At 42.3% G+C, this 16,921-nt stretch overlaps 1 protein-coding gene across 9 annotated transcripts in view; it reads left to right on the plus strand.

Moving 5' to 3' along the window:
- The window catches only part of TNRC6B (trinucleotide repeat containing adaptor 6B), a 285,267-nt gene extending 271,357 nt beyond the window's left edge, over positions 1-13,910 (plus strand). For all 9 annotated transcript variants that reach the window (XM_054469560.2, XM_054469563.2, XM_054469565.2 and 6 more), the window contains one exon: positions 928-13,910. In XM_054469560.2, coding sequence (XP_054325535.2) covers positions 928-1,315 — 388 coding nt within the window. In that variant the 3' untranslated portion in view covers positions 1,316-13,910. The remainder of the gene's footprint in view (positions 1-927) is intronic.
- The last annotated feature ends 3,011 nt before the right edge of the window (positions 13,911-16,921 follow it).

Here is a 16,921-nt window from a genome sequence, read left to right on the forward strand (position 1 = left end):
CAGACTTTGCCCATCCCCTTCCCTGCCACTGTCAAACTGGTGGACGGAGAAGACCTGACTGCCCTTGGCTGCAGATGCCATGACAGAAAGCTGGACACACTGCAAGCCAGGGATGAGGAGGCTCAGGCAGCGAGGAGCCCCTGAGAAAGAGCAGCACTTCCGGGGGCTGAAGCCAGGTTGCTTCGATGCTTTGGGTATGGTCTTTTGCCTCGTAACTCACATGGGGAAAGAAAGAGACCATGTTTTTCTTTCCTTTTTATCTAAGGCTTTATTTATTTTGTTTTAGAGCAGTTTTAGGATCACAGCCAAATCGAGAGGAAGATAACAAAGATTTCTGTCATATCTCCTGCTGCCACACATGAATAGCCTCCACTATTATCAACATCCTCCACCAGAGTGGTGCATTTGTCAAGATGGCTGAACCCCTCCTTATCACCAAAAGTCTGTAGTTTACATTAGAGTTCACTCTCGGCCTTGTACTATATATGGTTTTGGACAAATGTATAATGACGGGTATCTACCATTACAGTATCAGAGTCCTCTGCCAGTTCAGTCATCCCTCTTAGCCCCCCACAGACACACACGTTTTTCTTGATAGCTAAGTTGTCTAGAATATATAAATTCCATACACCAAGAAATATCAGAATATAGTATTCTCTAGTAGTCCTTGGTTATCCTGAGCTTTGGTGATGCCTTGTTGCTTTACATCATTACTTCTCAATTACCTGGCAGTCTGGTTGAAATACAAGTTCTGGACCCAGAGGTCTTGGATGGAGCTTGGACTTTGCATTCTAAAAAGCATTCATGGATATGGCAGCTTCTAGTCAAAGGATTGCACATTGAATGTCAAGGACTGGGCAGTCGCTCCCTCCGTGTGCTTTAGGATTTTCCTGAGATCCATAGCTCTCTTTCCCTCCCTTCTTCCAGGTGTGTGTTGGGAAACACTACCATCCTTGCTGAGTTTGCCACTGATGATGAAGTCAGCCGCTTTCTGGCACAAGCTCAGCCCCCTACACCTGCAGCAACCCCGAGTGCACCAGCTGCGGGGTGGCAGTCGCTGGAGACCGGCCAGAACCAGTCAGATCCCGTGGGACCTGCTCTGAATCTTTTTGGTGGGTCCACTGGGCTCGGGCAGTGGAGCAGCAGCGCTGGTGGCAGCAGCGGGGCCGATCTTGCTGGCGCTTCGTTGTGGGGGCCCCCAAACTATTCTTCTAGCTTATGGGGAGTCCCAACGGTGGAAGATCCCCATAGGATGGGCAGCCCTGCTCCTTTACTACCTGGTGACCTTCTGGGAGGAGGGTCGGATTCAATCTGAACTTAGAACTTTCAACTCTGACCTCGTGACCTTTTTTGGAACAGCAGCAGCACTAACTTGACCTTTTCGTTTTTTTTTTCAACTTGCAATAAATACATTTTTAAAAGGAAAAAAGAAAACGGAGAGAAAAAAAGGTGGGTCATTGACAGACTGTCTGAGCACATAGTTGCCTCCCTTATAACTTCAGTTTTTTCGTTTGGAATATGAATCCAAAAAGAGAACATATCACTCTTGAAATACTTGAATCATGAACGCCAACCTAGAAAGACAATGTGAAGCAAGTACACATACCATTTAAATTTAAACACAAAAAAATTAAAAAAATTAGTTTCTAGTTTTTCACTTTTTTCATGTTATATGGAAGTTGTTGCTAAGAAACATATATACTGAAAAAAATAGCTTTTTAACTTTGTTTGCACTGGGTGTGTTTCCGTCCTTAGGTCTACCATGTTTGGGAGGGAGGGAAATTCAAAAGAATTGTTGGGGGAGGGGGGAGGGAAGACTTGACGGAGCCTCACTTTAAAAACGAAAACACAAAAAACCTAAAAAAAAAAAAAAAAAAAAAAAGGAAAACATTTGTGATTGGCTGGTTGATAAATACCAGTGTGTTCTGGCACATGTAACTGCCCAGGCATGCTCGTTCTGGTGTGTGTGTGCACGTGTGTTCATGTGCATTCGCGTGCATCCTTCTCTGTCTCTGTGTGTGCCTGTGTTCTTCCCTTCTCCTCCTGCCCCACCCTGACTTCTCAGAAAGCTGCATCGCTGACAGTCCGCAGGCTGGCTGGCCGGCCCATCTGCTTTTTATTTTATTTTTTTTGACTATGAGAACACACAGGCCCGGAGAGCCACTGCTACTAAAGCAACTCCATTGGGCTGCATTAAGATGAACAGAGTGCTTTTTAATGATGAAAGCAGGGAGCTCCTTTCCATTTGCAACTTAGCCTGAATGTGGGGTTTCTCTGGCTGTTCTTTTGACCTAGCAGTAGAGTGGAGCACTGCCAAGTCCAAAAAACTAGAGCAGGAGGTACCTCTTGGAGCAGCTGTGTGTTTATTTCTGTTTTTTTTTTTTTTTTTTTTTTTTAAGTGAATGGCCACCAGGCACATCTGAGTATCTGTTAAGTTTCATGCAGGCCTTTTCGTTAGTTTGAAATGGGAACGGAAGATAGCTTTTGATTATGCGATGTCTCAAAAACAGAAAAACTTTGTTCCCTCTTTCCTTATGATCAGGTTTGAGAAATTCTTCAAAAAATTAGGTGAAGTTGAGTTACATATTTCTTTTGGTTGGTTCTCTTTTTCATTTTATGAAAACAGAAAAGAATAAGTGGTGAGCAGCCTCCTGAAAGCATCTGCAGCTACTCCCTCTGCTCCTTTCTCGCCGAGCGTTACCTGTGCCAGGCCGTGGCGCGTTACAGCACCAGGCCATCACTGACAGAAACGTTTACTTAACGAATGTTCTTAAACCAGTGTGTACTTCAAGCGTTTCCTTTCGTTTCTCTCTGTTGTGTATTTCCTGTGTATGTGGTTTTGCTTAGGCAGGTATAACTTAGCGAAGACTTTTAAGTATTGCACCTTTTTTTGGTTTTTGACCTCTTCCCCCCACCTTGTAATTTTGCTTTTTTTATTTCGGTATTTAAATACTTTTTTTTTTTTTAAGCATCAATGTAGTAGTACTCTGGGCCGAACAGGGGGCAACGTTTAATCTACAGTTATCACCAACATGTATGTACTTATGTTGGAATCAAAATGTATCAAACTGCTTATTGTGAAGAGAATTATTGCAGACCTGAAGGGGGCGAAAAACCAGATAGGGTGGGGGGATGGATGCCGGTGACGTGCTAGCACTTGTGTGGACATCCCAGTCTGCATTATACTGTTTAACATAAAGTGCCGACATTTTGTACCAGCAAATACCTGCCCATTCCAACCCTTGGTGGGAGCAGACCTCTACTGTCCTCTGTAACTTGCTGCTATTGAGGACAAGGGAGTTTTTCTTTCTTTAGCGTCTTCAGTGAAGGATACAATACAACAATGCCTAATGTATTTGACTTTTAGCTTGTGTCTGTGTGTAGGTGGGTGGGTGGGTGTGTATAGGAAAAGCCTGAAACAAGTTATTTGCATTTCAGTGGTTTTGTGAGACGAAGAATGGGAAATTCTGTAGCCCCTCTGGCTTACCCTGTTGATTATAAACCTAGCCTCAAAAGAGATTGACAGGCATGACTCAAGTGAGTGTTCACATATACAAGCCTGCATGAGCCCTCTGTGGGTAGGTGGTCACACTTGGCGTCTGCAGCATTGACTTGGCCCCGCTGGGTGCCTTGAGCATGCCCTCTTCCTGCTCTCCAATTTGAATCACCACCGTGCCCCTTCCACCACTGTTCCCCATACAAAAGCTCTCCTTCCAGCAGCCCCCACTGACCGCTCTCTGTGTGGAGCAAAGTGCTGTCATGCAGTGACCACCAGGTGAAGAGCAGCTTGTATTCAGACATCTAGAGAAGGTTAAATCTTAGTGTCCCTGGGCCAGGAGCATATCCCAAGGCTCCTGCGAGCCAGTGGTGACCCTGTCCACTGCCGCTCTTGGTTCACTGCTGTGTCCTGCCCCACCCCCCTCTCCTCCTGCCTGTTGGTTCCTTTACCTGCACTATGGGTTAGTTGAGTTCCTTACGATACTACGGTGAAAGCCGGGTGCTAGAGCCCCTCTTGTTTACAAGACATAATGAGGGATTTGAAATATGTAAAAATAAACATGAGAAGCTAAAATGTTCTTCCATCATAAGCTTAAAGGGAAAAAAACTAAAAACTTTAAAAAAAAAAAAGACCAAAAAGTGCGTATATATATACATATAAATATATATTTTAGATGAAGACTAACTCTGGGAGCATTTAACAGTGTTTTTTGTTTCTGTTTTTAACATTTGTTTTCCTGCTTTAAAATTTGCAAGCATTCTCAGGAATTCTAGGGTAGGAAGCCAGTTTTTTGAAGATGGTTTATTTAACCATATCTTATCCTAGAGAGATGGCTGTTTCTTTCCTGTTAATAAACTTTTACAAGTTCCTGAAACTTCAGAAAGTTTAAACAATTTTTACTTAAAAAAATGTAAAAAGAAAAGTCTCCAAACATTGTCATACTGGGGATCACACATTTTAAAACACATAGAAATATTTTTTAAAAATTATCAATTTAGCAGCAACAGGTAAATTCATTACCTTAAAAATATGGGAGAAGGATTAAGCTTTGTAAGAGCTCGATCATGGATTCTTTTGAAATTGTGTGTAGTTTAATGGGAGAGTGTTTGGTGTGTATAGATGAGAATGCCATCACTTTGTTCCTTTCCATTTGAGACTGAACTGAAATCTCCCCTAGTAATTTTTATTTTTTTAAAGGAACCCTTCTCCCTGTCCCCACAACCCCAGCAACAAAAGAAAGGAAGGAAGGAAGAAACAACAGCTTAAAAAAAAAAAGTAATCTGTAAAATAGTACAGTTGGATTGCTGAGAATCTATGTAAAGAGTTAGGAAATATAGGTTAATAATTTTTGGAACAAATTTTAAATATAGGCATTACTAGAGGAAAATTATCTATGGACTGTCCTATTAATGAAGAATGTCTGTCTTACCTCCGTTTGTTTTGGGAGGAGGAGAAAATATAGAAGAATCTAATAAGGAACAAGTGATTTTACTTTTTTAGCTCCCAGCTACTGTTGTGCTTGTTTTAATTGCTGTTTTGAAGATCTGCTGCTTAATTATCCCCATCCCTTAGCCGGAGATGTGGAGTGTTTCCTTTCAGTTTTTGGTGATGTTGAATTCTTTTGTATTCCTTCCTGGGGCCAGGGGTCAGAATTCCCAAGCATGACCACAGCTTCTTTTAAACATTAAGCTTCCCAGTGGGAAAGAAACTCCAGCTCGACAGGTAAAGGGAGTGGGTGGGGTTGCTGCCTGCAATTTCTCTAAAACCGCTTTAGTGCCTTCGTACATACACCCAGACATCCTGAGCAAGGGGGACGCACATGTGTGTGCGTGTGGTCCGGTCACTCCACAGATGTAAGATACTCTCCCATAAAGGACATTGGAGTGGTTCTGGACAGGCCCCAAAGGCAGTGGGCTGAATTTAAAATAAATAAACAAACATCAAGCAAGTTAATATGTTTATGTCTCAATAATGTAGAATGCCAAGTTCCTTCCTGTGTCGTGTGCCCTCCGTTACTGTGCATTGACTCCTCCAGGTGTGTAATTGTGACAACTGCAGTGATTTGGAAAGTCTCTTTGTGTTGGGCCAATAGAAAGGGGTTCCTGTTCTGCTCTTGTCCTTTGTCTCCTCCCCTTTTCCCCCAGACCTCCGCCTTCTTTTTGTCAACTTGCTGGGAGCTTTGCTTTATTGGTTGGCAGTGACCTAAGAACAGGATATGGTGAGGATGTCATGGAAGAGAAGAGCTCTTTCCGTGGTATTCTTCGGCAAGAGCCATGTCTACTAAGAGGTTAGGTGACTTCAGTGTACTTACAAAATTCAGTGAGAGTGCCTTCTTCTCTTCTACTACACTCTGGCATAGATACAGGCTTGCTGGTCACCTCTCATTACATAGATTTATTTTTAAAACATTTTGATTATGTTAATTTGAGCTTTCCCTTTTTTTTTTTTTTTTTTTTTTTTTTTTTCTAGTTACTTCTTTTTAAAACACTTGATTACTAGTGGCTTAGAGGTGTGTACATCTCTTGAACATCACAGACTTGGTTTCTACCTACCACACGAGTAGCCAAAAGAAAAGAAGTACTAATAGGGAAAGGGGTGTCTCACACCAGACAGAGGACCTCTGCTGTCAATTAGATCCAGTGTCATGACCTAACTTTAAGTATTTAAAAGAGTTCAGATCTCTGAGACACTGTGAAGAAATGGATGGCTCGTGTAACATCTCTGATCCCTCAGTCCCCAATCCTGGACATGATTCATTTACAACATTCATAGGAGTTAACTTAGCAGTGTTGCAAGTTAAGGTTCCAAACCAAATTATTTAATCAGTGTCCCCCCAATAAATCATTTATCCATTTATTGCCAGTTAGTTTTATTTATAGCAACTTGATTTCCTATGAGTATGGCTCCTGTTCTAAGAATTTTCCCACCTCTTCTGACATGAATGTAGCATAAGTTAGCAATCGTTTCTTCCAAACTCCTGTGGGTTGAATATGGTATATAAGGTATGCAAGAGGAAAAAGAAAGAAAAAGATAAAACTCCCGCCTGAGAATTTGGAAGCACCTTTATTAATACATATATCTCGCAGAAACTAGAAGCTCATAGGCTGTTAACTCTTTGCAACTATTCACTCATTTTTACCACTTTTTTTTTGGAGGGGGGTGTGATTTTTGTACGGTTAACAGCCAGATTCCATTTCGACCTCAGATGCTGTGTACTTTTTAATTTCATTTTTTATATTCTGCCATCTTGACTCTTCTTTAAAACAGAATGAAAATGTCTGCATGCTGAGCAAAATGCTTACGCCAAGCCTGTTTTTCCCTGCAGAGTAAACAGGATGTTTTCAGCAGACTTGGCTGTAATAGCCATCTCTAAGATTAGGGAACAATTGAGTCTTTATGTAGAAAAGATCCCTTTTTTCCCCATCCTCAGAGTTAAAATTCAACATTTAAAGCTTTATAGGTTATTGTTTTAGATTTGAGATTTTTAAGTATCTGTAAGATCTTTAGGAGTGAGATAAATTTTTAGCTGGTTAAAAAAAATCAAACTTTCCTCTGCAGTGTTTTTGCCATGTTTTGTCACACTTCATGTGTGTGCATTAACTATACTTCTTAGTGTTACTGCAAAAAAACAAAAAACAAAAAAAAAAGCCTTGTTCTTTAATTGTGTTTTTCCTCCTGTGAGTGGACAACTAAAGCCGCGTGATAATGCGGATGAAAATATTCTAGTCTGTGTGTATACAATGAATTGTCAGTCTTCAGACCTCATGGTCATTAAGAAAATAGGGAACTCACAAACCCTGCTGCACACCACATTTACTTCTTTATCTGCAAGTACAGGGAGGCCATACAGTCAAGAAACACAGCTATACATAATGCTGTTGAGGACATCATCATTCTGTAAGAAAACAGAATATTATCTAGATTTCCAGAGTTAGTGCAGACCCTGTGATAACAGTGTGTGGGTTTGTGGCCAGTGCCAAAGGTGTGTGTATTTTCAGAAATGGTCCCTATTTGTCAGTGATAGTGTTTTTTTTTTTTTTTCTTGATCTTAAATTTGACAAAGGGGGTGGTAATATCACATTCTTTAGATTTGAAATAATTATCAGCTCCAAGAATCTGTGAACATAGTAATAACAATAAAAATTCAACATCGACCCTCCCTAACCTGCTCACCATACCTCCCCACCCCGTGCCTCTGAAGAAAGAGGCCTTGAACATCTACGAGGTGGTAAAGGGGGACACTGGCCAGGGAGTGGAGAGCTACTCCTCCAGCAGCTCAGCACCCACACTGCCCTCATGCGTGTGGCCACCAGGACCAGATCCGGAGTGATTGTGGCGTACCCCTAATATTTGAGTAGTTTTTAAGCTGTCAAGTCTCTTGTCATAACCTCCTACCGCCACCCAAAAAAGTAACGAAAGTTGCAGTAACTGCCGGTGTTTGCCTCACCGAATTTAAATCGTTCCCTTTTCAGTTAGCTATATACCTGAATTTGTTTTTAACAAGAAACTGTACATGGCCAGGAAAAATGGTACTACCTTGGCCAAAGGGTCTTTGCAAAAAGCTCAGTCTTCAGTTCCTCACTGTGACCAGTGCTTGTTTTGTTCATGGGAGGGGAAAGATCAGATAAATAGGCAAGAAGTATTCTGTTTTAAATAAAGAATAAATAGTGTCCATTTAAAGCACTTTGTGCCTCAGCTTCATTTTTAAACTATAAATCATTGCTTTGGAAATAAATTCCCAATTATAATTGACCCATTTCTAGCCAATATCAACAAGTTGGGATGGTTTTTTTTTTTCTTTTTTTTTTTTTTTAAAGGGAAATTCCTCTTTACTGCTCACAGTAAGCTGCAAAAGAAAGTTGTCAAGGTGGCTTATGATGCTGTTGTAGCAGAGCTGTGAAAGGAAGTGCTTTGCTTTCTCTCCCGCCTTCCAGAATCTGGCGTTCCTTCCCCTTAGGCTACTGAAAGGTGTGTACAACTCCCAGAGGGGTGGCTGTAAAAGTTGACTGGAGGCAAAGTGGAGTGGCCTTATTGCCAGGACTAGCCCTACAGAAGAGCTTTACAGAGAGGAGGACAGTACATCCTGTGTGTGTTCGCCAAAAATGGGAAAGGTGGGTATTTATGCAAAACAAAATAAAAACCTTTGGAACCCTTTAAGAAGTTACATACCTTTTAAAGGTAGTATAGTTTCTCACCAAGTGATGCATTTTAGCATGACACTTCTTGCCAGAAATTTTCGGATAAGTTAGAATAAATGTGTTTAAAACATCATCCACACCCCTTTTAAAATTTTGTCTAAGGAATTACTTAAGTATAGTATTTCTGAATGTGCCTTTGTGAGTACAGAGACCGTCTGTTCTAGGAAGAGGCTATCCGTTGGATACAAACAAAAAGACGGTCAGCTTAAGTCTTTAGGGAAGTCAGAGTTCCTCCTGGAAGTCCCAGGAGCAGCTGTTGAGATTTCATTAGCATCAATATTGCACAGTGTAGAGTTGAGTGGAAGAGATTCTGGGACTTGGGAGAGGAGACAGGGGAAGGTACCCAGGCGACGCAGACCCACGTTAGTCCAAGAGCGCAGGTTTACACATCTGCATTCCCTACTTTTCTCTGTCTGTATGTTTGTGCTCATGTGGCTGTGGCTGTTTTGTTTTTTGTTTTTCTGTAAGCACTAGAGAATTGGAATATGGTGATACTTGTGACACATTCATGCATGTAAACAAGGCGTTTTCCAGCTTCTGCCGTGTGCGGAGCGGGCAGCACACTTACCCTTTGAGTCTGTGTCCTGAGGCGGCCATTACGTTCCCACATGGGCGTCACGTCACGTTGCTGTTGATGCAAGCAGGGTATTACACGCAAGGAAAAGGGGTTTTGAAGAGTTAAGATTGAAGTGTTTGAGAAAGAAAAGAGAAAAATCTGAAATATTTTATTTCTTCAGAGCTATTATAGTTGAACACAGAAATCTGCAGTGTCTTTATTTGTTTTTGTGTTTTAAACAATTTCACCTCTTCTCCCCACTCCTATCTTCTAAAGAAATATCAAGCAAATGCTAAGGGCCATTTCCATGATTCCTCAGAGCTCCCCCAAAGAGGAAAACAGTCCCTCCTGCTCGATTCCTTCAGCTTCATTCAGGAAGACACAGGGAGGAGAGATGCTGCTTCTGCACTTTGCTCTCATCCCTCTCTCATGGCCTTGAAATGTATTATTATGCAAATGTGAATTTTGATACTGAATTTAAGAAGAGGTTGTTGGATTTTTTTTTTTTTTTCAAAAAAAAAAAAAAAGTCCCACATGTGGTCATCGTCGCTTCTTTATGTTGTAAGGTGAATTGTAACTATGCATTCTGCAAAGGGGGTGGGGAGGAGAGGGCAGAAAGGGGAAGGGAGTAGCTTTGCATCCTTGTTCTCCAGTTTCTGTGTCCATGGTGTCCCCGTGTCCTGGAGGGGAAGGGGAGTGAGAGATGAATGTGGTAAGGTCAGCACAGTGAGATAGAGACCTCTGAGTCCTCTTGCCACTGTTGCTGGCAGGTCTGATGGCCAGGTAAATTCCAGGGGGCCTGCAGTTCCTGTCAACCAATGTGGTTCAGGATTCTTGATCCTAGCCGTGCAGTGTTAATCCAGTGCAGCAATGGAACTCCACAGGCTCCAGTGTTCTCTGGAAAAAGTACTCATCCTTTCCTGAATTCAGAGCCCTTCAAGCTCAGGAAACCACGCCTCACTCGTGCTGACCTGAAAGTTAATCTTTAGGTCAATTTTGAAAAACTCCGCCGCCTCTCTCCTTGTTAATATTTCTTTCTTCCTTTTTAATCATGTTTAAGTGAATTTACTCTTAGTTATAAGGAACTGTCCTGCTTTGTGAGGAAGAGGGCTGTTGCTTGTCAGGCAAAAAAGTTTTCTCTTCCCTACCCACCATCCCTCTCTCTGCTTCCCTTGCATTTGGCAGGCTGTATGAAGCCAATGAGCTGTGAGGTGTTTTGACAGGGGAGGTCTGCATGCAGCCTCTTCTTTGTCCTAACAATTCCTTTGTTGATCTTGCCTGTGATGAATCATAGCACCTGCATTGCTCTGGTCTAGGCATTATTTGCAACACACAGTATCGTAAGCGAGAGATTGTTCTACCTATATTCAGTGTTTTCCATGCAGCAATTCTTCTTGTTGACGTTCACAGTACTGTAACGAGTAACAGACTTGATCACAGTCTCCTCGTGCCTGTGCAGGGCTGCACAGGCATGATCTTATCAGGGTTCCAATCTGTTAGATTGCCTTTAAACAAAAAAAACAACAAAAAAATATAATCCTGACGTTTCAACTGTCTCACACAAAATAATACCTCGAGGTACATTTCCCCCTGCAATGTAAACCCTTAACTCCTCTCTCCTTTCTGACATCAGTGGATTATCCTTTTTAAAATATGAACATGTAAATAGGAGGATAACTTCAAAAAACATTTTCTTTGCTGTGAAAGTAACCCTAAAATATGTTTTCTTCTTTTGTTTTTTTTTTTGGTTTTTGTTTTTAAGCCATCAGAAGTTTCAGATCTTACTCTTTCATGTTTAAGAGGAAAGAGCAGAGCAGGTCGGGGGAGCCGGTTTGCATTTGTGGTGGAGGGGTGTTATCTCCATTGCCTCCCATACAGTGACAGCAGACCAGTATGTAAACCCTGTCTTGGCTGGGCGTGGTGGCTCACACCTGTAATTCCAGCACTTTGGGAGGCTGAGGCGGGCAGATCACCTGAGGTCAGGAGTTTAAGACCAGCCTGGCCAACATGGTGAAACCCCATCTCTACTAAAAAATTAGCCGGACGCAGTGGCGCGCGCCTGTGGTCCCAGCTGCTCGGGAGGCTAAGGCAGGAGAATTGCTTGAACCCGGGAGACGGAGGTTGCGGTGAGCCGAGATTGCACCACTGCTCTCCAGTGTGGGCAACAGAGCGAGACTTCGACTCAAAAAATAAAAATAAAAAAACAAAACACACACACACACAAAAACCCTGTCTTAAATAGCTGCCATCTCTTCCAGCAATTTAGTGCCAGGGTAAGAAGTGTCTGAATTTCTCTCTTCCAGAAGATCCATCCCCTGCAGGGACTCCAGAATGTTCTCCACACAATACCTGGAGCTCTCTACCGTTCTTGGTTCAGACACACACATACACACCCCTTGAGTAACTCAGTATCATTTTGTAGTTCCCAAAAGGATGTAGTCCCTGGCATTTTGGTTTGCGCTGTAGAATCCATAGCCTTGTCACTTTATGTTCTGGAAATGTACTGATTTCTTACTTGGGAGGAAACTTGTGTAAGGAGATGTGCAAACCACCCTGAAAGCCATGTGCATCCTCAGCTCTTCCATTAGCCCCTCCATGAGCTCGAAGTGACATTAAGTAGAGGGAAATGCTTTTAACAAATGCTGCTCATGTGGATCTGTCAGCTATTGCTTGCCTAGATTTGGGCACCCATGAAACAGGGTTGGAATGGATCATTTTGAATTGCTTCTTTGCAGATACCCCCTTTGCCCCCATCTTTAAGAGAAACCCTTTACTAGTCAAGAAGCCCTTTTCAGTTGGATCTCACTGATCTTGTATAGTGACGACTTCCTTTGAAGGAAGAAGCTTGATTATAAGTGCATGCATATTATCCACCCACCTTCTGATTTGGGCACTGTTGACTTTGGAATTTTATTTATTTTGTTTATCTGGAGGCCCTTTTTCTATCAGTCTCTCATCCCTCATGGGTTCTGCCTGCCCTTATATCTCTTATACAATGCTCCCAAAGGGCTTTGCTGATCTCTGCACTTCTTTCCTGGGACACTTCCCCCACCACCACCCTTTGCACACACCAGTGACCAAAGTGTATGCAGTGATCTCACAGAAGACATCAAAAATGGTGCATGCACCGTGAATGTGCTCACAGAGACACGTGCACAAGATTCTGCACCCTTGGCCTTAATCTCAGTATGACTTAAGGTGCAGGAACATTTTTAACAGGTTTTAAAAAAAACAAAAAACCCTTCTGGGAGGAAAAAAATAAAAAGCAGATAAAACAGCTCAACTGTTCCCACTCCTAACTCTCCACTATGTGCTTATAACTTCACATTGTATGCCCACCCCGCCACCCACCTCATCCCTGTTTTGCGTAACCAAAAAACAGACAACAAAAGCAACCTGAGGAGAGGTTTCTGGACTATTTTATCTGTCTCCATTTAGATGGAGATGTAAATGCTGCTTTGGGTTCCATAATCCTAGGGGGCTATGTTTACATAGTAAAATACATCCTACCAAATCAGGAAACAGTGAATAATGGGAGTCACTTCACAGAGACCAGGAGGACCTGGGGGGGAGGGGGGGCGTAGCAGAGGAGGATGGGTAGAGAAGTACCATTTTAATTATTTGTGACTTGTGGCTTCCTTCCTCCTCTCCTCATCCCTCCACGTCTCTCTTTGCCCCCTTTAGACAGAAGGTGCAGAAAAGGGCATCAAAAAGAGGCTGGATTTTTTAAAAGGCAGCTTTCCAACTTTGCACACAAACAAGTAACAGGAAGGTACAGCAAAAATCCTCTCATCTGAAACACTGTCAGCAGAAACAAAACCTGTAAAAATGATTAATCAGCTGCACATATTGATGCTCTCTGCAAGTTACCTTTAAGTGTTTTTTTTTTTTTCTTATACTTGAAGTTGCTTTTACGATATTATTTTGGTGGTTTTCTTTTCTCTCTTTGATGGGCAATAGAGAAAGTAGATAATGGGATTTAAGGACGCCTGGGGGAGAAAAGGGAGGATGTGGCATTGTCTTTTTTTTTTTTTTAACATAGAGGTTTAATCAAACTCCCATATGTTGAAATTGCTCCTCATATTACTGGTTTTACATGGACACAGAAACTAGGCACTTTAGAGGTGCACTTGCATGGCAGGCTGGGCCCCCTTTTCTATATTTTATTTTCCTTTTTAGTATAGTGGTACTTAAAATCACTGGTTCACTTAAAAAAACAAACAATAAAATGTTAAACTCTACTAATGTACAAATAAGCTGAAAAGTTGCATTTTATGTGTATTTTTTGCCATAGCAGGTACTGTATTTCTCATGCTGGATTTCAAAAAAAAAAAAAAAATTATCAAAAACAAAAAAAACTAAAGGGTGGTGTTTTATTGGATTGTGACAGGTTGAGTAATAAGGAATTAAGTCGTCGTCATTTCATTAAAACTGAGAGATGATGTAATGCATATATAAGAGTTTTCTGAAGGGTTTTTTTGGGCTTTTAAACAGCTTATTTTTGTTTTTGTTTAGTTTTTTATTTTATTTTATTTTGGAAAGATATGATTGTATTATGTGCAACTCAGTTGCTTACATTATAACTACAAAATATTTTTGGGTTCCTGGAAAAAAAAAAAAAGAAAAAAGACTAATAAATGTGTTTGGCTGCTAAGCATTTACTATTGTGGTTTCCTGTTTTATTCTGCCAGTTTAATTTGCTCATTTGTTGAATGTTTATATGTTTTTTCTTATTCTTCTCTCCCTGCTCCACATGTAAAAGCTGTCAGAAATTGAACATTTGAATTTGGGCCGCAACTTTGTCTACCTTGTCTTGTCATGTTTTTGTTAGGGTTGTTGGGTTGGCTGGTTGGTTTGTGCTGCTCACCGCCTGCCCCAATGCTGAACATGGTCTGCCTACAGTGCAGGGTTCAAATTCTCTAAGAGAAATTGATGTTCTCCTTCTGCCTTTGGCTGTTGTCTTGTTTAATCCTAATTTGCATTTGGAATGAGAACATGAGAAGAGAGAAGAGGCCTGCCTAGAGTTCTGCTGCATCCCACTGCTGCGGTGCCCAGGGATAACCAGCGAGTTAGCTTTGTCCAGAAAATGCCATGCTGAGTGCCCGTCTGCCCTGCTTTGGGTGCCGCAACACTGCTGAGGAGCATGGTAACTGCAACTGTTGGGCTAGATTTTCCCCATCTCGGATGTATTTATGGTTAGCTGCTAAAATAGAGACTTGTTGGATATGTAATTGTGAAACACCTCTAGAATGGTAAAGAGGAAGAATGGACAGGAACTAATATTTACTCATTTCCAGATACTTTTGTATCTGATTTTATTCTCAGACTGCTATGAGAGAGATCATTAGGAAGCTGAGGCTCAGAATTTGTTATTTTTATTTTTATTTATTTTTGTTTTTGTTTTTTTGAGACGGAGTCTCACTCTGTCACCCAGGCTAGAGTGCAGTGGCATGATCTCCGCTCACCACAACCTCTGCCTCCCGGGTTCAAGCGATTCTCCTGCCTCAGCCTCCTGAGTAGCTGGGGCTACAGACACGCGCCATCACACCCAGCTAATTTTTGTATTTTTAGTAGAGACAGGGTTTCACCATGTTGGCCAGGCTGGTTTCGAACTCCTGACATCCGGTGATCCGCTCACCTCAGCCTCCAAAGTGCTGGGATTACAGGCGTGAGCCACTGTGCCCAACCGGCTCAGAATAATTTAATTAGCCAATAGAAGGTTGCATTGATTGAGTGCTTACTATAAGCTGAGCGCTATTCTAAGCATGTGATGTATATGCATTCTGTTAACTGAAACTCATTGTCATGGGTGAAACCAAAATAGGACAGATTGGATTCAAAAGTTATACCAAGGCCGGGCACAGTGGCTCGTGCCTGTAATCCTAGTATTTTGGGAGGCCAAGGTGGGCAGATCACTGGAGGTCCGGAGTTCAAGACCAGACAGGCCAACATGGTGAAACCCCGTCTCTACTAAAAATACAAAAATTAGCCGAGTGTGGTGGTGCGTGCCTATAATCCCAGATACTTGGGAGCCTGAGATAGGAGAATCACTTGAACCCAGGAGGCAGAGATTGCAGTTAGGCAAGAATGCACCATTGCACTTCAGCCTGGGCGACAAAGCGAGACTCTGTCTAAAAAAAAGAGATGCCCAATTGCCTCTGCTGAAAAATCCCTGGATTTCTGAGAAAAGATCTTAAGGCCTGTTGTACAAAGTGGTAGAGCCATCCCGTCTGTCACCACAAAAGAAGTAAACCTTGAAAAACGGGTAAGAAGAGACGCACCAGATGTTCAAAAACATGGAGGGCCTGCCTGTCACAGGTAGGTGCTCTTATTGAAGAATACAGATCACTGCAGAGACTGTAAAGACCTTTGTTACCAAAGGCTTTGTTTTAAATTTGCATTATTTTAAAAATGTATAAATGGCTAAGGAGTAATATATTGTAGAATTAAAGGTGATTGTCAAGTCTTTAGCGTCTGACCCAGTTTTCCTCACCACAGATGTGTCCTTCCATCACCTTGGGTGACTTTAGTGTCCACATGGAAAATCCACCTATAACCTGGGCTTCTCAACCCTTCCTCCAGCCCAGCCCCCTCACACATACCCATGCTCCCCTCCAGAGTCACTAATTTCAGCATCCTGGACCATGACCTCCTCCTTCCAACTGGCTCCCACTCCTCTGGCTATGTTGACTTCATCAACCACACCCGCCTAATCCAGTTTAGATTCTGTAGCCTGTAATTTCAGTAACACGCTTGCTAATACCCATGCTTTACCTGCCGCTCTGTTTTCTTGACCTATCTGACCACATTCCCACTTAGGAAAAACTCTGACCCCCAGCACCCAAAAGCAGCCCAGCATTGCTGGAAAAAAAAAGTCACTACAGGGCATATGAAGACTCCTGTAAATCCACTGTAACCTACCCCCCAGTGAGACCTTGACACTGTCCAGCAGGCTTCCTGTATTGCTCTGATCAGCTCACTCTACCACTTCTTTCCCAATTACGTTGTTTTTTTAGAGGCAAGGTCTGTGTTGCCCAGGCTAGAGTGTAGTGGTGTGATCATAGCTCACTGTAACCTCGACCTTCTGGGTTCAAGTGATCCTCCTGCCTCAACCCCTGGAGTAGCTAGGATTACAGGTGTGTGCCACCACACCTGGCTAATTTTTTGTAGAGATGAGGTCTCACTGTGTTGCCCAGGCTGGCCTTATCCTCCTGCCTCAGCCTCCCAGAGTGCTGGGATTACAAAAGCGAGCCACCATGTGCGGCTACCCTTCCCAATTTAAGACCTTTTCTGATTTCAAATCTTAACCCCCTTTCTCCCTCAACTGAGGACTTTGCCTACTAGTACACAGATAAAATTAAGAGATATCAGAAAAATGCCCTCAAATTCCTGCTTCCAAACTATGAGAAAGAGAGATCTGTCTCCCTTCTTTTTCTGGTTCCTTCTTCGTTGCTCAGGATCCTTCTTTTCTTGCCTTGTGGTAACTTTTACCTCCGTTACCCATTCTCTCTCCATGTGTTCACTGGGGCCCTCGCTCCCTCCACATGCTTAAGTCCATCCCATGATAAAGCTCATATTCCAGCTGCTGCCTTGCCAACTGCTGCCACATTTTTACTCTCCAGAAATGTTCTCGCTTCCCCTTACAGTCTTCCAATCTGGTTTCTACCC

This window comes from Pongo pygmaeus, chromosome 23 (assembly GCF_028885625.2).
Source record: "Pongo pygmaeus isolate AG05252 chromosome 23, NHGRI_mPonPyg2-v2.0_pri, whole genome shotgun sequence".
NCBI lineage: Eukaryota > Metazoa > Chordata > Mammalia > Primates > Hominidae > Pongo > Pongo pygmaeus.